This window comes from Ictalurus furcatus, chromosome 24 (genome assembly GCF_023375685.1).
Source record: "Ictalurus furcatus strain D&B chromosome 24, Billie_1.0, whole genome shotgun sequence".
Lineage (NCBI taxonomy): Eukaryota > Metazoa > Chordata > Actinopteri > Siluriformes > Ictaluridae > Ictalurus > Ictalurus furcatus.
In genome coordinates this window covers 1422427-1449213 of record NC_071278.1, presented here as the reverse complement: position 1 = coordinate 1449213, position 26787 = coordinate 1422427, and the positions used below count along the sequence as shown (strand labels likewise).

Here is a 26787-nt window from a genome sequence, read left to right as displayed (position 1 = left end):
TTACCTGTATAAAAGACACCTGGGAGCCAGAAATCTTTCTGACTGGGAGGGGGTCAAATACTTATTTCCCTCATTAAAATGCAAATCAATTTATAACATTTTTGACATGCGTTTTTCTGGATTTTCTTGTTGTTATTCTGTCTCTCACTGTTCAAATAAATCTACCATTAAAATTATAGAAATATTTTATAATTGTAATTAAATAATTAAAAAAATAATAATAATTATTATAAAATTATCTACCATTGTCAGTGGGCAAACGTACAAAATCAGCAGGGGATCAAATACTTTTTTCCCTCACTGTATATATATATATATATATATATATATATATATATATATATATATATATATATATATATATATATATGTTTATTTATTTGTGTATATTTATATAAGTTTGAATGTGGACTGTGGCACATAGCAGCAAAAGAGATCAGTCCTGATCATACACATCTGTCTGTCCATGACCAATAACCTTTCTTTACTAATAGTGAAAATGGATCACGCTACTCCTGAACAACCTGCTGGATCTCTGCAGTTCAAAAAGAGGTAAGCAGTTATTTTATTTAAGGCATGAATATTTAGTTAAGATAAGATAAGATAACCTTTATTGATCCCACACTGGGGAAATTCCCTCATTACAGCAGCTCAATTACACAAAAAAACAGATAGGAAAAAATACACATTAAATAGGAATAGAATTGAAATAAAGTATCTAAAAATATATATACAATAGGAATAGAAAAATAAGAATTAAGTAGTAAAAAAGAATAATAATGCTAATATGTACACTATGTACCCCTCAATGTATGTACAGATGAATACAAATTTGAATATATACAGATGTGTAATACCTTGTTTATATACATGAAAGGATAAATGGATTATTGCGCAGTTAACAATAGAGGGGTGAGCAACAAATAATGTGTGGGTTGATGATGCAAAAAAACAGCTAGCAGTGCTACATTATGTTGTTGTTGCATAAAAGAGTCTGACTGCTGTAGGGATGAAGGACCTGTGGTAGCGCTCTTTCTTGCACTGAGGGTGCAGCAGTCTGGTGCTGAAGGAACTGCTCGGGGACCCCAGTATCTCATACAGGGGATGAGAGGAATTGCTCATGATCTACGCCATCTTAGCTAACATCCTCCTCTCCCCCACCACCTCTATGGTGTCCAAAGGGTAGACCAGGACAGAGCTAGCCCTCTTAACCAGTTTGTGAGACGTTTCCTGTCCGTCTCTGTGCTCCCAACTCCCTAGGAAACTACTGCATATAAGATGGCAGATGATACCACAGTGTCATAGAAAGACTTACGCAGGGCCCTGCACACACCAAAAGACCTCAGTCTCCTCAGCAGGTGGAGACGACTTTGGCCCTTTTTGTACAGGACATCTGTGTTTGTGGACGAGTCCAGTTTATTGTTGAGGTGAACACCCAGGAATTTTTATATGTCTCCACCCTCTCGATGTCAACACCCTGGATGCTCACCAGCGTAGACCGGGGTGGCCTCCTGCAGAGGTCGACTACCATCTCCTTTGTCTTGCTGGCGTTGAGGCAAAGGTGTTTTAATTCACACCAGTTGACAAAGTCAGCAATGACCCTCCCAGAATTCTTGATCGTTCTCATCTGATACTCGTCCAACAATGACCGTATCATCAGAGAACTTCTGCATATGGCAACTGTTAGTGTTATGCCTGAAATCCGCTGTGTACAGGTTGAAGAGAAACGGAGCAAGCACCGTACCCTGCGGTGCTCCCGTGCTGCTAACCACCACATCCGACATACAGTCCTGGAGCCTCACATACTGTGGTCTGTCAGTGAGTTAGTTGGTGATCCATGCAGCCAGGTGGCGGTCAACTCCAGCTCCCAAAAGCTTCCCCCTAAGCAGTGATGGCTGAATTGTGTTGAAAGCACTGGAAAAATCAAAAAACATGATCCTCACAATGCTCCCAGTATTCTCCAGGTGTAGAAGTGATCTGTGCATCAGATAACTAATGGCATCCTCAACCCCCATGCCTGGTCGGTAAATGAACTGTAGGGGGTCTAGCTCTGAGCTCATTAGGGTCCGCAGCTGTCGCAGTATAATCCTCTCCATGGACTTCATCAGGTGTGAAGTTAAGGCTACCGGTCTGAAGTGGATTTGCTCTCGCGGATGTGCAATTTTGGGTACCGGAACCACACAGGAAGTCTTCCACAGTACTGGAACTCGCGTTAGTCTCAGGATCAGATTAAAGATGTGCAAGATGACATCACTGAGCTGATCTGCACAGTCTTTAAGCAGTCTGGAGCTGATTCTGTCCGGGCCCGGGGCCTTTCTTGACTTGATCTTCTTTAGCTCCTTCTTCACCTGATTGAGGGTCAGAGAGAGACTGCAGGGGGGAGTTGTTGGCGATCCCTGAGTGGTGGGGGAAGGGTGTGAAACCTCTTCGAGTGAGGGATGGTGAGCAGTGGAGAGGTGTGAACTGTGTAATGCTGATATCTCAGAAGCTCTGAGGTGTGAGTTGGATGATGCCGAAAATATAAGACTTTACGTACCTCACAGAGCGGGGATGTTAAACTTAGATTCTACCAGGCATCAGTGAACATCATGAGCCTTTAAAGGGCAATAAATTAAAGCTAATTTTTTCCGCATTATTATCTGTTCTATTGATCAACACCAATAACCTAGGCTCTGAAAGTAGAATAGAACATTTCTAGGAAAATAAGTTAAAGTTAAATAAGTTTAAAAAGTTAGAGTTTACACTAGAAAAGCGTTTACTCTATCATCCAGACATCACAAGTTCGAATCGCGATGATGTCATCCATGGCTGGAAGAATGGCCACTCTCTCTCCCCTATCAATCACAGTGACACTAGCCAATCATGCATGCAGTAGCACTTTCCTCCAAGTGTGTTACAGCGCCCCCTGATGGTGCAGGAGCAGCAGTTCAAAAATATGTGGCCTTTTCACATGAACAGCCTTCACCCTAAAAGGAAAATCCCTAAAAATGGCAGACCACTCTAGCACTAATCTTTTTATTGATTGTCTACTGACTGACGTTAATGAGAATCTACAGCCAGATAAATTATTAATAGCAAAACGTATATGTTGTTGAAAAGTGAAACCAAGGAAAAGATATCAGACTCTTCAGGACCCAGCAGTTCCTCCATGAACAGTGATGTGTTTATAGAACCTCCAGCAGATCCCTCATCTACACACAGGTAACATCTTCATTAAACTACTTAAAGCCACTTCATAAAACTACTAACTTTATATAACTATGAAATAATATCTATTTTGAATAAAGTTAATATTATACACACATAAAAGACCACCTCAGGCCTGTTCGTGTTGTGTAATCTGTAGACCATCAAATACGAGAAAATACTAATTAGTGGGACAATACAAACTTTACAAAACTACTAGAGTATTGCAAAAACACATTGAATAATTCTTTAATATTCAAAATAATGTGGTTCAAATTTAGACTAGAAGGTTAAAGTTCATGGATGAACTCTGATGTCTTGACAGAGATAAACATGCTAAAAGAGTTAAACGATATATTTTGCTGTCATTAATTTAAAAATGTTTAACAGTTAAGCAGGTAAAGATTAAAAGTCTAAAAGGTTATAATGGTTAAAGGTTAAACTCATAAAAAGTATGTTTAAATGTTAAAAGGTAAAACATAAAAAAACTAAAGCATTAAATAATTAAAACATCTCTGAAGAGTAAAACATTAAAAGGTTAAAACTTGTAGTTAAATATGGGAGATATGTGCCACATGGTTGCCAGGTTGTTGATAAGTAAGTGAAAATAACTAAAGGAATTTGGTCAAGTTAGTAAAGTTTAATAAAATACTATTTCATACTGAATAAATGTTACTGTTGTGTGTGTGTGTGTGTGTGTGTGTGTGTGTGTGTGTGTGTGAGCAGTGCAACAGAAATAAAGAGATCAGAGTCACCAGTACCCAGCTGTGTGTCCATGAAGAGTGATCAGTCTATGGGTTTACCACAAGAATTTAAAGAGAAGAGAGAATCCACACCAGAACGGTAACAAACATTTACATGTTTGTTTACATTTACTTGTAATGTAAATTTACATTTACTTTATTAGGAACACCTGTACACCTTCTCATTCATTCAATTAGTCGATCATGTGACAGCAGCACAATGCATAAAATTATACAGATACAAGTCACACACAGAGAAACCCTGATAATGGATCTTCAGTGGTTAGAAACTTCTTGTTGAGAGATCAGAGGAGAAAGGGCAGACTGATTTGATCTGACAGAAAGGCTATGGTTTCTCAAATAACCACTCTTTACAAAAGTGATGAACAGAAAAGCATCTCAGAAAGCACAACACATTGTAGCTTGAGGCTTCACCAGCAGCAGACCACATCAGGTTCCACTCCTGTCAGTCAAGAACAGGAATCTGAGGCTATAATGGACACAAACTCACCCGAACTGGATAGTTGAAGATTGGGGAAAATGTCACCTAGTCTTTAATTGTCCACTCCATCTGGCACTAACAACCATGCCATGATCAGAGATCACATTTTTCCCCATTCTAATGTCCGATGTGCAAATTAACTGAAGCTCTTGACCTGTATCTGTGTAATTTTGTCATTTGTATCCATCAGGTTTAGTTACATTTGCATTCTCTGAAACATTGATCATTGTTTTATTAAACTAGATGCTAAATTCAAACCGTAATTTTAAGTAATGTGGATAATGGTGTAATAAAATGGACAAGTGCATGATATTTAAAACTTTTGTATTCGCAGTGTCCTGCAGGGAGCAAGAGAGAAAACACAACAGATCATAATCACAGATACAGGGTAAGATCAAACTGAGCATGACAATAGTATTTTAATCATTATGCTGGTATTATAAACATCTCTCCAGTCACTTTCTGCTGAGTATTTCTACAGATAATGAGGCTAACAAGCACATATACATTTGACTCAAGAAAAATGATGGAGATTGTGCTTGATATCTCACCACATGTCTATTACCATTTTACAGGTGTACGTCTGTAAGCACTGAACCTCATCTTCAGGAGAGATGCAAATTAAATCTGCTAAAGAAGTTTCAGCATGTAAATGAGGTCATAACAAACCAGGGAAACCCAACACTTCTGCATGAGATCTACACAGAGCTCTACATCACAGAAGGAGACAGTGGAAAAGTCAATAATGAACATGAGGTGAGACAGATCGAGGCAGCATCCAGGAGAGCAGCAACAGAGGAAACACCAATCAAATGCAATGACATCTTTAAGCCCTTATCTGAAGAAGACAAACCCATCAGGAGCGTTCTGACAAAGGGAGTCGCTGGCATTGGAAAAACAGTCTCTGTGCAGAAATTCATTCTAGACTGGGCTGAAGGGAAAACAAATCAGGATGTTCATCTCATATTTCCACTTCCTTTCAGAGAGCTCAATTTAATGAAGGATCGAAACCGGAGTCTGATGGAGCTTCTTCATTTCTTTTATAAGGAGTTAAAAGAAACAAACATTTCCAGCTTGGACAAAGTTCTGTTCATTTTTGATGGTTTGGATGAGTGTCGTTTCCCTCTGGATTTCCAGAACACAGTGAGGTTGTGTGATGTAACTGAATCAGCATCAGTGCATGTGCTGCTGATAAACCTGATCAAAGGGAATCTGCTTCCCTCTGCTCTCATCTGGATCACCTCCCGACCAGCAGCAGCTGATCAAATCCCCTCTGAGTGTGTCCATCGAGTCACAGAGGTACGAGGGTTCAATGACCCACAGAAGGAGGAATATTTCAGGAAGAGGATCAGTGATCAGAGCCTGAGCAACAGAATCATCACACACCTGAAGTCATTAAGAAGCCTTTACATCATGTGCCACATCCCAGTCTTCTGCTGGATTTCAGCCACTGTTATAGAGAGAATGTTGGGTGAAGCAGAGAGTGGAGAGATCCCCAAGACTCTGACTCAAATGTACACACACTTCCTCATCATTCAGACAAACGTCATAAAGAAAAAGTACACAAAGAGCAGAGGGACAGATACAGAAATGGTTCTGAAACTGGCTAAACTGGCTTTTCAGCAGCTGATGAAAGGCAACCTGATCTTCTATGAGGAAGACCTGATGGAGTGTGGCATTGATGTGACAGAAGCATCAGTGTATTCAGGTGTGTGTACACAGATCTTCAGAGAGGAGTTTGGGCTTCACCAGAGTAAAGTGTACTGCTTTGTTCATCTGAGCATTCAGGAACACCTCGCAGCTCTATATGTGCACCTGAAATTCATGAATGAAAAGAGAAATGTTTTTAAAAAGCCAATATTTCTAGAATTGTTGCTGAAAGTTAGGATCTCAGATGTCCACAAGTGTGCTGTAGATCAGGCTTTACAGAGTGAAAATGGACATCTGGATCTTTTCCTTCGCTTTCTTCTGGGTCTCTCACTGGAGTCCAATCAGATCCTCTTACAAACCATAGTGACACAGACAGGAAGTAGCTCCCACAGTAACCAGGAAACAGTTCAATACATCAAGAAGAAGATCAGTGAGAATCCCTCGACAGAGAAATCCATCAATCTGTTCCACTGTCTGTATGAACTGGATGATCATTCTCTAGTTGAGGAAATCCAACACTACCTGCAATCTGGAAAGTTACAACAAAGCAAACTTTCTTCTTCTCAGTGGTCAGCTGTGGTGTTTGTGTTACTGACATCAATGCAGGAACAGGATGTGTTTGTCCTTAATAAATATACCAACAAACACTGTACATCAGATGAGGTTCTTCTGAAGCTCCTGCCTGTGGTTGCAGCATCCAGAAAAGCTCAGTAAGTAATGCTGAATATAACTGTTACACTGTTACAATATTCTTACAGCATACATGCAAGATACAAGAACATTGTCAGACCTCATAAGATAACATAAGAGTTGTACGCTAAATGGCCAAAAGTATGTGCACCCCTGACCATCACACCCATATGTGCTTGTTGAACATCCCATTCCAGATTTATTCCCCTTTGCTGTTATAATAAGCTCCACTCTTCTGCAATGGCTTTACACTAGATTTTGGGGCGTGGCTGTGGGGATTTGTGTTCATTGATCCACAAGAGCATTAGTGAGGTCAGACCCTGATGTCAGGCGAGGAGGCCTGGGATACAGTCGGTGTTCAGTGGGTTGAGGTCAGGGCTCTGTGCAGGACACTCAAGTTCTTCCACTCCAGACACACCATGTGTTCATGGAGCTCGCTTTGTGCACAGGGGCATTGTCATGCTGGAACAGGTTTGGGCCTCTTAGTTCCAGTGAAGGGAAATTGTAATGCTACAGTGTAGAAAGACATTCTACACAAATTGTGTGCTTCAGACTTTGTGGGAACAGTTTGGGGAAGAACCACACATGGGTGTGATGATCAGGGGTCTACATACCTTTGGCCATATAGTTTATATTTAATAGAGAAATAAAACATGATATTATAGGAAAATAGTGGAAAAGGATGTTGTGATGCAGACCAACGTGAAGCAGAGTTACTGTAATAATCTGTAATTGATTATTTTCCTCAAACAGCAAAGTGTATTATTCCTCTTACACCAGAGTAATTTGTCGATCAAACAAATTCCTGTTATCACTTATGCTGGAGCTGCACCAGTTGTTTTTCCTCTGTTAATGTTAAAATAACTCCATGAAACACGTCTCTGTGAATGAGCTGTTACTATAGAAACAATAATGTATTAGAGTGCATTAATATAAAGCTGTGATTGTAGCTGCACTGCTGTCAGAGCTGCTGTTATAGAAAATTAATCAACACCTTCTGACCAATCAGAATCCAGAACCAAAGGCACTGTGGTATAAATGTCTCTAATCTACATTCAGTAAACACACATTACACAGTAAATGATGCAGCATGTTGCAGCACATGTACAGCATGTTTGTACATTTCATATAAAAAGTGTTTGAGAACTTGTTTGATAATGTACACTGTTATTGCATCATGTATTTTGTTCTTTCCTTCAGGTTTAATAATTGTGGCCTAAATGAGGAAAGTTATGCAGCTTTAGCCTCAGTGCTCAGCTCTGAATCGTCCAATCTGAGAGAACTGGATCTGTCTGTGAATAAACTCACAGACTCAGGAGTGGAGTGTCTCTCTGCTGTACTGGAGAATCCTCACTGTAAACTGGAGACACTGAGGTAAGATCATCTCTCTGAGAGTCACATGACCTGCTCCTCAGTAAGACACATTCTCTGATAGTTTCAGTGACACTGATTAATCTGATTCCTGATTATCTGATCACAATATTAGTTGTGTTTTCTACATATAGTTGATGTTACTGATCTTTGCTTGTCTCAGAACTGGAACTGAAGAGAGCATTTCTGATTAACAGTTTTAGTCACGGCATTAAAAATAATCATGACGACTTTCTCCTGCAGCTTTCTCAGTAATAAAGGAAGTAATAAAATAAGCTTTGAATAGGTGATGGTTCTAAAGACAGAGAACATTTACTCCTTTGTACTGCATTCATTGTTCATCATGGGGTGTGAACTTTATATAGAGTGTTATCTCTCTCTCTCTCTCTCACACACACACACACACACACACACACACACACACACACACACACACACATCTCTGTGGTGTATTTCTATTAATTTGTGTATTAATAAGGAACTTTGCAGTAAAGATCAGCAACATGTCGCTTTATGGAAAATATGGTTTATTTGCAACACTACACCACTGTCGGAGAGACAGAGAACAGAGTGTTAGTCTCATGTCTGCACCATCTCTGTCATCCCATCTGAAAGCAAGTTGTTATACTGGGTACAGAAGAAAGTATTTGGTGTGAAGTAAACAGGTTGGAGATTCAGTGCTGGATGTTGATTGGTCTCAGCCAGTGGGGGAAATGTCTTCAACAAAAGGGTGAATTGTAACAAGCAACAGCTGTGAGATTACACAAGTCAGATAACATCCTGGCATTTCAACATCCTGCTTTAAAACAGCATTAAGATAAAAATCACAATTTAACAATCTACAGACAAACCTTAACCTTAAACTGCAGTTTCTGTAAAAATAAATCCTCACTGGGACCAGCTAAATGTCCTGAAGGTAAAAACTGTCACATGTTCCTCAAAATATGACTATATTTGGTCCCTCTGAAGACATATACATAGACTAACACACACACACTCACCCTCTTTGTTTGTTATTTAGTTATTGCTCATATCATTCATGTTTAAGATTCTGTATTTCATAGAGATTTAATGACTGCAGTGACTGTTTGATGAAAAACTTCCTGCTGAACTGATCTGTGTGTCCTGAACTGAGAAAGTGAAGAGTGTGTCATTGTCTCTCTGCAGGTTGTGTAATTGTGGTGTCTCAGATGAAGGCTGTGCTGCTCTGACTTCAGCTCTGAGATCAAACCCCTCACACCTGAGAGAACTGGATCTGTCTGGGAATAAACTCAGAGACTCAGGAGTGAAGCGTCTCTCTGCTGTACTGGAGAATCCTCACTATAAACTGGAGATACTGAGGTTAGATCATCTCTCTGAGAGTCACATGACCTGCTCCTCAGTAAGACACATTCTCTAATAGTGAGACTGAAGCAGAGGTTTTAGGTTCAGCATCAAATATCCTGAGGAGGAAAATCATTTCATTTCAGTCCACATTGATGTTTTTTCCTGATCTGATCACAGTATTTATGTATTCAGTGTTTGTAGTAGTATAAGCAGATCAGGGCCGAGTTTCCCAAAAGCATCACAGCACAAACATCATCGTTTAATGGTAGAGCGAGCATCACTTTGAACACTCTCTCTCCCAGTTACAATGATCTTAACTTTGCAATGCTTTTAGGAAACTCAGCCCTGATTGTTCTTCTAAATTTGATTAAATTAAATTACACACACACACACACACACACGCACGCTAGGCCTCATTTATCAATATTTTAGTAAAGTTGTGTGTAATTGTTTGTGTAAGCCAAACTGAACTAAAGATTTCTGACAGAAAGGCTGATTTTCTTCGTACTCGTGTGATTATGTTGATCACCTGTAATGTGTGAAGCGCGTTCCCGACACAGCTCATTTGCATGTAGTGACGCCCACACACACTTCTATAAGTCACTCTGGATAAGGGAGTCTACTAAATGCTGTAAACATAATAAAAATAATCAATTTAAACGCCACAGTATATTCCAGATATCAAAGTGCAGTAATCCATGTAATGATATAAACTGAGAGAGTGAAGAGTGTGTCATTGTATCTCTGCAGGTTGCGTGGTTGTGATATCTCAGATGAAGGCTGTGCTGCTCTGACTTCAGCTCTGAGATCAAACCCCTCACACCTGAGAGAACTGGATCTGACTGAGAATACACTCAGAGACTCAGGAGTGAAGTGTCTCTCTGCTGTACTGGAGAATCCTCACTGTAAACTGGAGACACTGAGGTAAGATCATCTCTCTGAGAGTCACATGACCTGCTCCTCAGTAAGACACATTCTCTAATAGTTTCAGTGCACTCTGATTAATCTGATTCCTAATTATCTGATCACAATATTAGTTGTGTTTTCTACATATAGTTGATGTTACTGATCTTTGCTTGTCTCAGAACTGGAACTGAAGAGAGCATTTCTGATGAACAGTTTTAGTCACGACATTAAAAATAAGACAGAAATACATAGTGTCGTGTCACAAACGAGTAGTGGTGCTACTTACCTTTTTCCATAAGTGAAAGTAACTTTCACTTGCTTTTTTTTCCGAAAAGTAAAAATCTAGAACACGTTGGATGAGAGAAGCAAAAATCCAGTTTATTGTTCAAAAAACAACATGAGATCCACTCAGTGAGACGTCCCAAAGTGATCTGAATCTATACACAGTCTCAATGCCCTATTTATACAGACTTATCTTTAGGTTACGCCCAATTATCTCTTTCTTTTGGAATCCCAGTATGCTGTAATAATTTCTTTTTTTTTAATTTCTCCTTAAACTCAACTTTTCTCATTTTTAAATACCATTAGAATCAAATATTCTCACTTTGGAATCCCTTTAAAACCCATTTTCAGCCATTGGATATCCCCTTATCTTCATGTTTTTCTTTCGGGTATTTAAAATTTTTCCAAATCCCTTATTGGCATTTTCACTTCGGGTAACCGAGCTGTGCGCATCTCATCGCCCCGTTGTCCTGGACAATTTGGATATTTTACACTACTTCATTATGGGTGAGATATATTTTTATTATTGTTTATTGTTACACATATTTCTTCTCTAATTCTAAGTTTATTTATACATTTTTGGTGCTTCTTAAACATTCTGTGAGGATGTGTGTGTGTGTGTGTGTGTGTGTGTGTGTGTGTGTTTTCAACTTTATTCTTTTTCCATGTCATGTAATGATACCTGTTTCCTACATTCTTTGCATGTGCTTGTACATATATATATATGTGGATATATCTTAAGTGCTACCACTGCTGTTTTATCTCATTTTTGTTCTTTCTCTCTGATCTCTGTCCAGCTGACCAACTCCCTTCTGTCTCTCGGCTGCTCAGTCTCACAGGCCTGGGTGAATATATACATCATCAGCTGGCACATTTGGCAGTGGCTGTTCTGCCCTTCACCTGTACCCCCAGGGTTTCCTTGTCCTCCCGCTTATCGTATCACTCCATCGGTGACCTATGTTCATGCTTCTACTCAAACTGAGGCTCAGCAGTTTCCCATGACCTCTGTGTAGGACCCGTTTATTCTTTCCTCTGATTATGATAGTAGCTTTGCTACAAACACACCACTATATTGCCTTTCACCCACAGATTATTCTCCTACAAGTCCTGTTCTCTCCCCAGTGTATGATGTGTATGATAGTGATTCTCAATAAACTACATACTCTCTTACCCTTGTGTTTTCCTGTGTCTTAAATTTATTACCATAATAGATACACACAGACACACACACACACACACACACACACACACACACACCCTCTTTGTTTGTTTTTTAGTTAATGCTCTCATATAATTCATAATTCTGTATTGCAAATTCTGTATTTCATAGTGATTAAAGACTGCAGTGACTCTTTGATGAAAAAGTTCCTGCTGAACTGATCTGTGTGTCCTGAACTGAGAGAGTGAAGAGTGTGTCATTGTCTCTCTGCAGGTTGTGTAATTGTGGTGTCTCAGATGAAGGCTGTGCTGCTCTGACTTCAGCTCTGAGATCAAACCCCTCACACCTGAGAGAACTGGATCTGTCTTGGAATAAACTCAGAGACTCAGGAGTGAAGCGTCTCTCTGCTGTACTGGAGAATCCTCACTGTAAACTGGAGACACTGAGGTAAGATCATCTCTCTGAGAGTCACATGACCTGCTCCTCAGTAAGACACATTCTCTAATAGTGAGACTGAAGCAGAGGTTTTAGTTTCAGCATCAAATATCCTGAGGAGGAAAATCATTTCATTTCAGTGCATCATTAAGCTTATACATTTACATTTATTGATTTAGCAGACGCTTTTATCCAAAATGATTTACAAATGAGGAAATTAAAGCAAAGCGATATCAAGCGGAGAACAATACAAGTAGTGCTACAGTACAAGATTTATAATTGAGTTCTAGAGAAGCAAAGTGTGCAGAGTAGAGGTGCAAGAGCCAGAGTACATTTTTTATTAATTTTTTTAGAATAATGTGGGGTTGGCATTTTAGGGGTTAGTTAAGTGCTCAAGTAAGACCTGGGGCTTTATCTGTTTTTTGAAAATAGTGACAGATTCTATGGTCCAGACTGAGGTTGGAAGTTCATCCCACCAATGAGGGACAGTTAGTTTGAAGGTTCTGGAAAGGGACCTTGAGCAACACTGAGTAGGCACTTCTAAGGGTCGGTCGTTAACCGATCGCAGGTTGCGTGAGGGAACGTAAACCTTCAGGAGAGAGTTGAGGTAGGGGGGCGCTGTTCCAGACAAGATCTTGTAGGTGAGCATCAAGGTCTTGAATTTGATGCGGGCGTCTACAGGAAGCCAGTGGAGGGAGATGAGGAGGGGTGTAACATGGGTCCTTTTGGGCTGGTTGAAGACTATACGTGGTGCTGCATTCTGAATCATCTGAAGGGGTTTGATGGAGCTGCTGGGAGGCCCGAGAGTAGTGAGTTGCAGTAGTCCAGTTTTGAGTTAACAAGAGCCTGGACTAGTATCTGTGTAGCCTGTTCGGTGAGGTAGGGTCTGATTTTCTTGATGTTATACAGAATGAATTTACAGGACCATGCAGTTTTTGAGATGGTCTGTAAAGGTCAAGCTGTCATCAAGAGTCACCCCAAGGTTCCTGGCCATCCTGGTTGGCTTGAGTGTGGTTGAGCCGAGCTGTACAGTAAGGTTGTGGTTGATTGAGGGACAGGCTGGGATGATGAGAAGCTCAGTTTTTGCTAAATTGAGATTAAAGTGGTGTTCCCTCATCCAGTCCGGGATGTCCGACAGGCAAGCAGAGATTCGTGCAGAGACAGATGGATCATCAGGCTGGAAGTACAAATAGAGCTGGGTGTCATCAGCATAGCAACGATATGTGAAGCCATGAGACTTAATCACATGCCCCAGAGATGTAGTATAAATAGAATACTATTATACTTTTCCACATTCCTAATGATCTGATCACAATATTTATGTTATAGAATCAGCCAATCAGGGCCGAGTTTCCCAAAAGCATTGCAGCACAAACATCATCGTGAAATGATAGAGCGAGCATCACTTTGAACATTCTCTTAACTTTAAAATGCTTTTAGGAAACTCAGTCCTTATTGTTTTTGTCAATTATTTGACTAAACTGAATTATAAACACACACACACACACACACACACACACTTGTCATGTTTTCATATGTAGATATTTAAGAAGTAACATGATACCTCATTAATGAGATAAATAATTTCAGAAGTCTGGTGATGAAAAGCTCAGGAATAGGTTACAGTTGTAAGAGTGAAGGTTTTGTCATTTTCACTTCATTGTGGTTTGAGAAGTTCTGTTCTGTGAATCATGAATGCAACTTTTCAGACCTTTTCACACACTATAATAATAAATAATACAACCTGTTTTTAACACCGCCGTTTCATTTTAGTTATACTGTTTAAAATTTCAGAAACATGATTCACAGTAACACACAGTGATTTAAGGCTGTAGAGACTGTGCTGATAAAGTTGATGATTCTGTGTGTCCTGAACTGAGACAGTGAAGAGTGTGTCATTGTCTCTCTGCAGGTTGTGTAATTGTGATATCTCAGATGAAGGCTGTGCTGCTCTGACTTCAGCTCTGAGATCAAACCCCTCACACCTGAGAGAACTGGATCTGTCTAAGAATAAACTCAGAGACTCAGGAGGGAAGCGTCTCTCTGCTGTACTGGAGAATCCTCACTGTAAACTGGAGACACTGAGGTAAGATCATCTCTCTGAGAGTCACATGACCTGTTCCTCAGTAAGACACATTCTCTAATAATTTCAGTGCACACTGATTAATCTGATTCCTAATTATCTGATCACAATATTAGTTGTGTTTTCTACATATAGTTGATGTTAATGATCTTTGCTTGTCTCAGAACTGGACACATTTAGCATTTGCTACATAATTTTGGACTGTACATGACACAAAACAAACATTTTTGTGTGAGTAACATTTTGTTTTCCGAGAGAGAGAGGGAGGTTGTGACATGTAAGATGCCTTTAATACATCAGTTTAACAAATTTACATACAAGCCCACCATACCCCCCCCCCCCCCCAAAAAAAAAAAAAAGACAACTTCTGGAACTGCATGGCCACTTTGATTGTTTTTCCTATAGATTGAAGACATTTAGGTTTGAGATTGAAAGTTTAATTTGAGAAGAGCTTTTTGAATTTCAGTGTTAATTTCCTGGTATTTATATGTAGATGTGTTAAATGACATAGAACATAGTGCATTTTGTATCAGACCACCCAGATTGTATGCGAGGAAAACACTGGAACATGTGACTGACAGGAGTTTCTTGTTACCCAGGTGTGTCCTGTTAGATTGATAGTTTAAACAATAAATATCTCTGAACATCTACTCTGGGTTTTAGCCTTCAGTTTCTCCTGTGAAGACTGCATTTGTTGTTAAAAAGGATAAACCATCATCAAGATGAGAGAGCTGTCTGTGGAAGAAAAGCAAGCCAATTTGAAGCTGAGAAAAGAGCGAAAATTAATCAGAGGCATCTCACAAACATTGGGCAGAGCCAGTGCAACAATTTGGAATGTACTGAAAAAGAAAGAATGGCTCGGCCAAGGAAAACAACAACAGCTGATGATAGAAACATTGTGAGAGCTGTGAACAAAAACCCAAAAAGCAACAGTCAATGACATCATCAACAACCTCCACAGGGCAGGGTGAAGGTCTCACAATACACCGTTTGAAGAAGACTTAGAGCAGAAATATAGAGGCCATACCACAAAGTGCAAACCACTCATCAGCAGAAAGAATCGGAAAGCTAGATTGGAATTCAAAAATAAATACAGAGATGATCCACAAAAGTTCTGGAACTAAGATGAACCGCCAGCAAAGTGATGGAAAGGCCAAAGTGTGGCGAAAGAAAGGATCTTCTCATGATCCAAAACATACAAGTTCATATGTGAAACATGGTGGAAGTAATGTCATGGCTCAGGCTTCTGGAACATTCTCACTGATCTTTATTGATGATGGAACTCATGATGGTAGCAGCAGAATGAATTCAGAAGTTTACAGGAACATTTTCTCTGCCAATTTACAGAAACATGCATCCAGATTAATGGTGAGGAATTTCATCATGCAGCAAGACAATGATCCAAAACACACTACCACCTCAACACAGGACTTCATCAGGGGAAAAGTGGAAGGTTTTAGACAGGCCAAGTCAATCACCAGACCTTAACCCAACTGAGCAGCATTTCACCTCCTGAGGAGGAGACTGAAGGAAGAACCAATCCCCCCCCCCCCCCCCCAAAAAAAAAAAAAAAACACAACAACTGAAAGAGGCTGCAGTGAAAACCTGGAAAAGCATTACAAAAGAAGAAACCAACAGTGTGGTGATGTCAGTGAGTCGCAGGCAAGAGATATGTAACCAAATATTAAGTGTTATTTACTTTAATTTACTTAGTCGTATCTGTTCCTATACTTTTGCTCACCTAAATTTGGGTGTTCTGATACAATAGGTTCAACATTTTATGTTCTTCAACACATCTAGATGTAAATACCAGTAAATAAAAACTGAAATCCTAAACTCTCGTCTCATATCCATCTTTTGATCTCAAACCAAAATGGTGTATAGCACAAACAAATGAATTGACCTTGCTGTTCCAATAGTTTTGGAGGCAACTGTATTTGTATATTGACATATTTATAAACACCACCATTCAACCCCCCGCCCTAAAACCCTGAACCCTATGCAGTCTGTTCTTATTTTTAAGTCCATGTAAGTAGAAAGTCCACACTCAGAACACCTTCACAAGTCCATGAAAATAGAAAGTCTGGAAATAAAGATCAGATATCCAAGTTGTAGTAGATCGAGTTTATAAGTCCAAGTATTTGTCCAGTGTTTGCTCAGGATGCAGGAGTGTACTGACTCCACTCTGACATGTCCAGTCTCTCAATGTCCATGACATAGAGTTTTCAATCCAGTCTCATGTGTGGAAACAGAAGACATAGACTATGTTTACATGGACTGCAGTAATCTAATTATTGACCTTATTCTGAATAAGACAATATTGTGATTAAGGTGTTTACATGAGTCGCTTTTAGAATATTCTTTTCATGTTCCTGTTTTACATGTTATAGATTCTATAATATAGAACATAGATCAATTAATGGCATCTCATTACGTCCTCATGCCACATCGTCTGACGTCCCTCCAGAATTTCACATATCGTCATACAGTTCGTCTTCGTTATGGTACCGTATACAGTGTTGGATGCTTCATGTTCAATTTTATGAAAACTTCAAGTGCAGTTAATTATTTGTCATGCTATACGTGCAAATACACGATTGCTTGAAGCTGTGGGCTGCGTCCGAAACTGAGTACTTACCTGCATGTATTTCATGACTGCCGTTCTGTCTTGTTTGCCGTAAAATGTGGAGCACTGCTGTGTGATCGTGTCCTGTTGCAAAATTCAGTGAAAACTCTCACACGATGTTAATAGTGTGATTCAGGTGTTTATATGTCTATAATGCACTTCGATAATGTGACTAAAACAGGAATACTCCACACGTCTTAATTCCATTTGTGTTTACTTTGAGTATGACATTAGGGGGATTAAGACAATCAATAATCACTGTTTACATGCTAGTTTCTTAATCAGAGTATCGTCTTAATCGGGTTAATATTATTGTTGTCCATGTAAACATACTAAGTGATGAGTCCAGAAAAGCAGAAAGAGTGCCAGATAGATCCTGTCCACAACTAACGTAGAAGAGTCTTTCGTACCGCTGATGTCCATTTCCTGAGTGGAAATCTTCTCCTAGGTGACAGCACCTTCAGGTTCTCTTTCTTGGTGACATGTTGTGCTGATGTCACTCTATCATTCAGGTCTAAGATTCTGTATTTCATAGTGATTAAAGTCTGCAGTGACTCTTCGATGAAAAAGTTCCTGCTGAACTGATCTGTGTGTTCTGAACTGAGAAAGTGAAGAGTGTGTCATTGTCTCTCTGCAGGTTGCGTTATTGTGGTATCTCAGATGAAGGCTGTGCTGCTCTGACTTCAGCTCTGAGATCAAACCCCTCACACCTGAGAGAACTGGATCTGACTAAGGATTACCTCAGAGACTCAGGAGTGACGCATCTCTCTGCTGTACTGGAGAATCCTCACTGTAAACTGGAGACACTGAGGTAAGATCATCTCTCTGAGAGTCACATGACCTGCTCCTCAGTGAGACACATTCTCTAATAGTGAGACTGAAGCAGAAGTTTTAAGTTCAGCATCAAATATCCTGAGGAGGAAAATCATTTAATTTAACTCCCCATTGATGTTTTTTCCTGATCTGATCACAGTATTTATGTATTCAGTGTTTGTAGTAGTATAAGCAGATCAAGGCCGAGATTCCCAAAAGCATCACAGCACAAACATCATTGTTTAATGGTAGAGCGAGCATTACTTTGAACACTCTCTCTCCCAGTTACAATGATCTCAACTTTAAAATGCTTTTAGGAAACTCAGCCCTGATTGTTCTTGTATATAAAAGTGCAGTAATCCATGTAATGATATAAACTGAGAGAGTGAAGAGTGTGTCATTGTCTCTCTGCAGGTTGTGTGGTTGTGATATCTCAGATGAAGGCTGTGCTGCTCTGACTTCAGCTCTGAGATCAAACCCCTCACACCTGAGAGAACTGGATCTGTCTGGGAATAAACTCAGAGACTCAGAAAAGAAGCAGCTCTTCAGTCTTAACCTACAGGACTTGAGGTGATTTACAAGTATTTCAGATAAACATGTAGAGAAATAAAATATATAAATATTTAGACTCATTAACATTGTTTGATATGTTTTGTTTAGTGAAGAAAAAGTTTAAGTAACCTGGTCCTGTTTTTTGGTCCTGTTTTTTAGGGTACTGGGTATTGTTTTAAACTTTGCTGTCATATCACAGCAAACCAGTGACCACATTTCACAGAACAGAACACTCACACTCATTCTAATCACACTGACCTGCTTCCAATCTCACACACACACTCACAACCACAATATTTGAGACTGTTCTAACACTATGACTTTACAAAGTATTACGTTCAGTTGCCTAGTCTCTGTTATATGTCCAAGCCTTACATCGTGTTTGCTTTTCTGATCTTTGACCTTTTGTTTACTGTGTTGACCTCGATCCTCTGCCCTGCCTAGTTTTGCCTGTTTGCCTAATCGCCTGACCTCTGCCTGTCTTTGTTTACTGATTTCTGCCTAATCCTTTGGACTTTGTTTGATTAAACTGCCATACCTGCACTTGCATCCCTCTGTCTCAGCCTCCATTATGTAACATTTGCACTTAAACTTTACTTTGATGTTTAATGTTCAACCTGACAGCTTAAATATTAAACTTGTTTTGGTTTAATTTCAGGTTATGAAGAATTTTCATCTGATGCAGATTCCAGAGAACATATTTTTAATGAAATGTGCTCGACTCACAGCGGCATTTCCTGAACATTTTTCTCACACTGAGAAATAATCTGAATTAAATGTAACACATTTCCACAAAGTTTAAGCGCAGACAGTGTGTCTAAGATCTAAAGAACCTGTGCTTGCTTGGTGTGATTCTTCATCATCATAGGACTTTACAGAGTGGTGTTGCAGCACTACTATCAGGAATAAACACTTACTGAAGATCAATTCTTTATTTTTATTCTTACACAATTCCACTGTTATACCCTACAGAATCCAGACATCATGGCAAAACTCAGGTTCTGGTTAAGGTTCTAGTTAAGGTTCTAGTTGCTCTGGTCTACACTCCAGCCCATGTCTTCCACCACCCCACCACTCTATCACATCATCTGGTTGGAAGACTCTAAAACAGGGGTGTCCAAACTACGGCCCACGGGCCAACTGCGGCCCGCGGTCCAGTTTTTATTGGCCCGCGGCAAATTCTGAAAATATAATTGAATATGGCCCACACAAGAAGCTTGAGCTCGACTCTGTTGCACTTCTCAGTTTCAACACTAGATGGAGCCAGCCACGGAAACGGTGCTTCTCAACCGTTACCGCTACTAAACAAAATTAAGCAAAGAAAAACTTTTACCGCGAGTCACCATAAATGGCAGCACCCAAAAAACGAAAAATAGCAAGTGAGTGTAGAAGATTTCAAACACGGTGGGAAAATGAATATTTTTTCAAAGAAATCGATGGAAAGTGTGTCTGTCTGATTTGCAATGAAGATGTTGCTGTGATGAAAGACTATAATGTCCGTCGGCACTATGAAACCAAACATCAGAGCTACACATCGTACACCGGTGCCGAACGAACACAGAAAGTCAAGCAAATGGCAGCTAGCCTGCAAGCTCAACAACAGTTTTTTTTCGTGCTAACAAAATACAGGAAAACGCCACAACAGCAAGCTATGAAGTCGCTAAACTTATTGCCCAGCACGGCAAACCGTTCTCAGACGGTGGTTTCATAAAGCAGTGCCTCATCAAAGTCACAGAAATAATGTGCCCGGAGAAAGTGCAGGATTTCAACAACGTGAGCTTATCCAGAAATACAGTGGTGCGAAGAATCGAGGACTTGTCAGCTAACTTGAAACTTGAGCTGAGAGACAAAGCTTGTGCTTTTGATTTTTACTCGATAGCATGCGATGAGAGCACAGATGCTACAGACACTGCGCAGCTGTTGATTTTTTTGCGGGGAGTAGATGATAATTTTTGCTGTACTGAGGAGCTGCTTGATATGATAAGCCTAAAAGGCACAACGACGGGTAGAGATATTTTTGAAGCTGTGTCAGAGGCAGTTGAAAAGATGGGGCTTAAATGGGACAAGCTCTGCGGAGTAACAACGGATGGAGCTCCGGCCATGACGGGCGATCGTAAAGGAATGGCATCGATGGTGTGCGCCAAGGTAAAAGAGAGCGGAAGTGAGGCTTTTAGGATGCACTGTATAATCCACCAAGAAGCACTGTGTGCCAAGACTGTCCAGCTGGGCGATGTGATGAACACTGTTGTAAAAACTGTCAACATAATTCGAGCTAGAGGACTGTAGCACAGAGAATTTCAAGCTTTCCTTTCTGAAGTGGATGCTGAATACGGGGATGTACTCTACCACTCTGAGGTGCGCTGGCTGAGCCGCGGCTATGTGCTGCAGCGGTTTTATTCGATGAGATCAGAAATCGATCAGTTTATGAAAGAAAAGGGCCGACCTCTTCATGAACTGAGTGACCCTCTGTGGCTAGCCGACCTGGCATTTTTAGTTGATCTTACTCATCATCTGAATACACTGAACAAGAACCTACAAGGCAAAGAACAGCTGGTGCCACACCTGTATGCGCACATGAAAGCCTTCTGTGTAAAGCTCCGCCTGTTTGAGACGCAACTACGAAGCTTTAATGCTGCACACTTCCCTGCGCTGTCTGAAATCAAGTCTGCTTTTCCAAAGGCCGACCTTTCTGCTAAAAAGGAGAAATATGTGTCTGTGATTGCATCTCTTGTGACAGAATTCAACCAGCGTTTCCAAGATTTTTCTGTCATTGAAAAACAAATCAAGCTGTTCTCGACCCCCTTCCTGGTGGATGCAGAAGAAGTGGAAGAGAGTCTGCAGTTAGAACTGATTGAAATGCAATGCGATGATTCTCTGAAGAGTCAACATCAGCTTCTCTCCCTCTTTGACTTCCATCAGAGTTTGGATAGTGCCAAGTTTCCTCTGATGAGACGCCACGCAAAAAGAATGATGAGCCTGTTCGGCTCAACATACATCTGTGAACAAGCATTTTCTCTGTTAAATCAGAACAAAAGCAGATTGAGAACCAGAATGGGTGATCGCCATCTCTGTGAAGTCCTTCGTGTCTCAACCACCAAACTTTCTCCTGACATTTCAGCCATCCTTCAATCCAAAGGACAGCATCACTGCTCCCACTGAGTGCAATGTTCTTCACATTATAGGTGAGTTAGAAATAGACACACTGTTACGACCCCCTGTGCCACCTACAGGCCTGTTCGTTCCAGTGCACGGGCAGTGCAGTTCCAGTTATTAACCTGACTCTTTGCAAACACACACAACTGACATTGTATTTAATTCATGCCACACTTTTTACCTTAATAATAAACAGTTCTTTATTCATTTTAAATTTTAAACCCTAAACTGTTTGTTCGTATTCATGTGTCAATATTTCACCTCTAGTGTGTGGCCCGGCCCTTTGTTTATTTTTCTGTATTTGGCCCTCACTAAAAAAAGTTTGGACACCCCTGCTCTAAAATCACCATGGCTGAAGCCGTGACTATTTCCTCAACATGCTATCGATGCTCTGTGTTCTCTTTCCTGTAAACACTGCTTTGTTTTGGTTTTGTAACATTCTGACTCTTTATTTTTTATCAAATCTTCAAATAGTTTTTGAATCTTCATGTATCAGGTGTCAGTCATTACTCAAAGCTCTAAAATATTTTCCTGACATCAGTGAAATCAATATACCTGCAAAAATGATACATTTCACATTTACACAACACTGTATTTACCACTGTCAGGTAAAATCATGTGACAACAATGTATAAAATCATGCAGATACAGGTCAAGAGCTTCAGTAATGTTCACTTCAAACATCAGAATGGGGAGAAAGTGTGATCTCTGTGACTTTAACCATGGCATGGTTGTTTGTACCAGATAGGCGGGTTGGAGTATTTCAGAAGCTGTTGATCTCCAGGAATTTTTACTATTTAACCACCTATTGTCATTTTGACAATAATTAACAAAAAATAATTAACAAACAATCCTGCATGAGTGAATGAAGTGTCTGCATAAACCAAAGCAGCTAACGCTCGTTAAATTAATCTCAATGAAGATTCCCTCAAGCAACGCAAGAAGCTCTCCTGGTTTTAGCACATTAATCTGTTCTGCGCAGTAACTCACCATCACTTCTGCACCTCACTTTACCCGTGTGTCAAAAAATATAAGTCTGATGATGCAATCAAAAAGTTTATCATTGACTCTTGGGACAAGGTTCTCCAGATGAACTACACTTATAAGCAACCTTGTGTTTGAACAAAGTGTTATTGACAGTCTGTTGCTTGCACAGAAGTCTAATAACTTTTTACCGCTTGGCTTCAGATATGGGAGTTCATTCTGCCCAAGAATCACCATCATTCCTATTATGAGCATTGAAGTCCCCCAGAAAGATTATGTCAGTAAAGTCTGTACTGCTAACTGCTATTGGGTTCATAAAGACAAACAACTGTCAGAGGTTTCCTTCCTGAGACTCGAAAACTCATGGAGGCGACGCTCTTGTCCCCTCTTGTCCTCTTCTTCACACTCACAAAGGAGACCTACAGTATCTCAATTGGCATCTGAATGGATCAGACCGGTCCGGAGAGCAGAAAGTTCAGGATCACTGGGATCTCCATAATATCATGTGTGGCTCGACAGAAGGAGAGAGGGAGAAGGAGGTAAAGAGAGGGAGAGATTATTAGGTATGCTTACTATCCTGTGATGGATAAGACTGTGTACTTTGCGTAAAAGAAAGTCTACTCATGGTAAGCTTGAGTAAACAAATATGTTTTCAACCTTGACTTAAACCCTGAGACTGTGTCTGAGTCCCGAACACTAATTGGAAGACTGATCCATAACTGTGGAGCTTTATAAGAGAAAGCTCTTCCCCCTGCTGTAGCCTGCACTATTCCAGGTACCAACAAATAGCCTGCACCTTTTGATCTAAGTAGGCGAGGCGGATCATAAAAGACCAAAAGTTCACTTAGGTACTGGGGCACGAGACCGTTTAGTGCTTTATAGGTCAGTAGTAGTATTTTATAATCAATGTGGAATTTTACTGGGAGCCAATGCAGTGTGGATAAGATCGGGGTGATGTGGTCGTATCTTCTGGTCCTAACAACAAGGTGTCAATCAGTGTAGGAGAAAAAAAATCTAAATAATAACAACATGCAAAGAATAAATAACACAGAGTGTTTTTTTTATTATTATTAATTTTTTTTCTCAAAACAAGAAAACAATTCAAAATTGTGTGGCAATTTTCCCATTTTCATAAACCAGTCTGTGACATACTGCACCGTCTAATGGGGTCATTTAAAAAAAATCTTTTTCTTTATTACAATATTAAAATAAAATATACCTGCAACCTTACTACTCAACTTCTGTTAAATATAAAATTACTTTAATATCCATTTGAACAACTTGGCCAGGTCTCCCTTGCAAACGTGTGTTTTTTCTTTATTTCACTGGGAATCACCTGGTTTTTAAAGGAGAAATTAAATGCAAAAATAATAATAATAATAATAATAATAATAATAATAATAAAATGGGGAAACAAAATGAGCTGAAACGGCGTTTGATAAAGTTGAAGATCAGAGAGCTGAGCTTCATGTCCACATGCACTAACCACGAACTCTCACACTGATTAATCTTTTAGTAAAACATGCTCAAAAGTGGGAATTAGTCTTAACCTTTTTTTCTTTGTTGTTGTTGTTGACATGTCTGATTTTGGACAAATGAGTGGAGAAATGAAAGGTGAAAATACAATAAGAATAAAACACAGTGCCTCCCAGTGGAAACAAATCAACATGGCAGCCTGAAAGCAGATGGAAGAAAGAGAAAAGTGCAGTTTGCACATAATTATAATAACCACAAGTCATAGATTTGAAATAAAAGTATTTTAAGGGTCTAATCTGTTTACCGTATTTTCCAGACTATGAGTCATATCCTGCTAAAATCTGCATGGAGATAAACACTAACATGTTGAGCACGGAGGTTTCCTTCTGGCTAAACGTTGGTGATTTCTATCCACCAGGACGGTTGTTATTGTTATTGTTTACGCACGATTATTAAAATGTGTGATTTCAGTTTCTCTATTTGTTTAGAAAAATAATCACACTAAGAATCAGCGTAAGCAAGAATTATGATATGCGTACTGTAGCAACTACAAGGTGAAAAACACGGCACAATGTAGTCTGGAAAATATGGTATTTAAAAAAAGTCTTTTTCTATTAGGAAATGGGTTTTATTTTTCCCAGATCACACCGCTGCTGATCTGCAACAAATACAGACGTACAACAACAACCACATCTTAATCTTCAACACAGTCACTCTTACTGTAAAGCATGCACTGGAGATTTCTCTTCATTCAACTGAATAGAAACCGTTCAAAATGGCCGACCGGGCTCTCGTTTCCGTCTCTTTTCTTTTTTCTTTTATTAGCAGCAGCCTTGAAGAAAATTATATTTTTATTTGTATCATTTGCATCCATGCACAAAAAAAAAGAAAAGAAAAGAAAAAGAAAAGATAAATTCTTCTCATGACTTTAATACAGTACATCACTGAAAATAGCATCATACCAGAGCGTAAAAGAGTTCTCTTTTTTTCTCTAGATTTGTTTTTGAATGTTTATTAAAACAGGAACTTTTGATAATTAATGATATTTATCTGGCTTGATGGAGGAAGTGCAGTAGGGCTTTGGAGACGTCATTCTCAGCTTCTTCTCTCTTTCTCTTGCTCGTGTTAGCCCACTCATGGCTTTTTTGTGTAGTGTTGTTGTTGTTTTTTTTTGCAGATATCCCAAACTCTTTATGGAGAACACTGAGGTTCTTTTGCATATGAAACAAAACGTCCAAATAAATGTTATTGTGACCATCGTTCTCTTTAAATCAGCTGAAATTGGCTTTATTGTTCTTGTCCTGGATTCGTCCATTTTAATCTTCTCTTCACCCCAGTACTGTTGGTCCACATGCCTTTTTGTGCATTTTTGTTTATTTATTTATTTATTTATTTTTTCCACCCAAGTCCTGGAAAAAACAACACTGACATGAAACAGAACAGCCGAGGTTTGTCATCTTTCTCTCAAAAGCTGGACCTTTGTTCCTCTTTCTGTATACGTTATCCTAAGAGAGCTTCATTTTGTTCTTCGTCACGTCTTCCAGCCACACCCTTGTTGACGGAGTCGAGTTTGGGATTTCTGAGCTCCACTGTAACCATCTGTTCTTCTCATTTTCTCAGCCTACCCTTTGTTGGTCCGCATGGCTTTTTGTTGGTGTCTTCTTCTCATTTCTCTACAGACATCCAAAGCTCTGGAAAAATCACACTGTTCTCCATTTGAAAAGGAAACAAATCAGCCAAAGGTTGGTGTCTTTCCATCCCAAAAAGATCTATTCTGTTTAAGTTCGACTTCTGTTTAAGTGTTATTTGTCTTCTTCTATCCCACATTGAGTCGAGCTTCGGACCTCTGAGCCGTCTGTCTGTCTGTCTGTCTGACATTAACGATGCTCGAACCCAAATGCTCGGCTCCCGCGTCTCCCCGTTTCCTCATTTCTCTTTTGGCAGCAGGAAGACAGCGGCGTGTTCTTGCGCTCAGCCTTCCCACGGGACGCAGCATGAAGCATGCAGAGGACATCTTGGCGCCATTATGAGCGAACATTTGATTTGTCAGTCGCTCCTTCAGGAGCTTTTCTGCTCAAAGGAGCTAACGTCGGATCCACCAACGAGGTGGGGGGAAACAGTTTGTACCAGCCGATGACCATGTTGGTGAGCTCTAAATCGTCCAACAGGATCTGAGCAGCGCCCATGAATGACTTGTGGTCCATGCGGCCGTAATCTCCCCACACAATGATCTGAAAAACACAGTATGGATTTAACGTGAACAAAAGACACTCAGTACGACCTGCAGGCAAAATTTGACACAGGCGGCTAAGAAATAATCTGATTAAAATGCTTTGGTTAATACATCAAAAAATACTGCAGACACTGAAGATCTTATTTAAGACAATAGCTATAGGATTACAGGAGCATCCTAGATCAAGTTTTTTATCAATATTGTTAGTTAGCATGCGATGGCAGCCTCGAGAAGCTGCGCATGGTAACACCTACATTAAGCAGCTCGGCTCGCGATTTGTGCTCTTCTCGGAAGCCGAAGCGAGTTGGGTTTCAGAGCCTTGCGGATTTGGGCTGGCCGCTGCCGAGGCAGCTAGCCATCTCAGGTTCGGGGGATCTCTTATGGATCCGGAAGAGGAGCCGGAGACGAGCGCTGCTCTATCTCTTGCTCTGTCTTCCGGGTTCGGCTCTCTGCTGAATTTTGGAGCTCGCATCACAACTTCTCCTTCCACAATAGACAGCCAAAGGGGGAAAATAAAACCCACACACACAAAAATAATAGTAATAATTCCTCTCTGACTCCGAGGAGCCAGAAGGATGTGCTAAAAACTGAGAGCAGCATATAAAGAGCTGCTTGAA

At 40.0% G+C, this 26787-nt stretch overlaps 2 protein-coding genes across 2 annotated transcripts in view; one reads left to right on the top strand and one right to left on the bottom strand.

Moving 5' to 3' along the window:
• The first annotated feature begins 410 nt into the window (after positions 1-410).
• LOC128600253 (NACHT, LRR and PYD domains-containing protein 12) lies at positions 411-19417 on the top strand. Its single transcript, XM_053612592.1, has 12 exons — positions 411-552; positions 3100-3201; positions 3913-4029; positions 4766-4819; positions 5007-6791; positions 7972-8145; positions 10219-10392; positions 12089-12262; positions 14163-14336; positions 17597-17770; positions 18187-18342; positions 18983-19417. Exons 1-12 carry the CDS (start codon positions 467-469, stop codon positions 18987-18989), a joined length of 3177 nt encoding a protein of 1058 aa, XP_053468567.1. The 5' UTR covers positions 411-466; the 3' UTR covers positions 18990-19417.
• Positions 19418-24257: 4840 nt separating this feature from the next.
• Positions 24258-26787, bottom strand: part of rims2b (regulating synaptic membrane exocytosis 2b) — an 85894-nt gene continuing 83364 nt past the window's right edge. Inside the window, exon 27 of the mRNA XM_053612579.1 lies at positions 24258-26168. Within this exon, the coding sequence (XP_053468554.1) occupies positions 25962-26168 (207 nt within the window). The 3' untranslated portion in view covers positions 24258-25961. The remainder of the gene's footprint in view (positions 26169-26787) is intronic.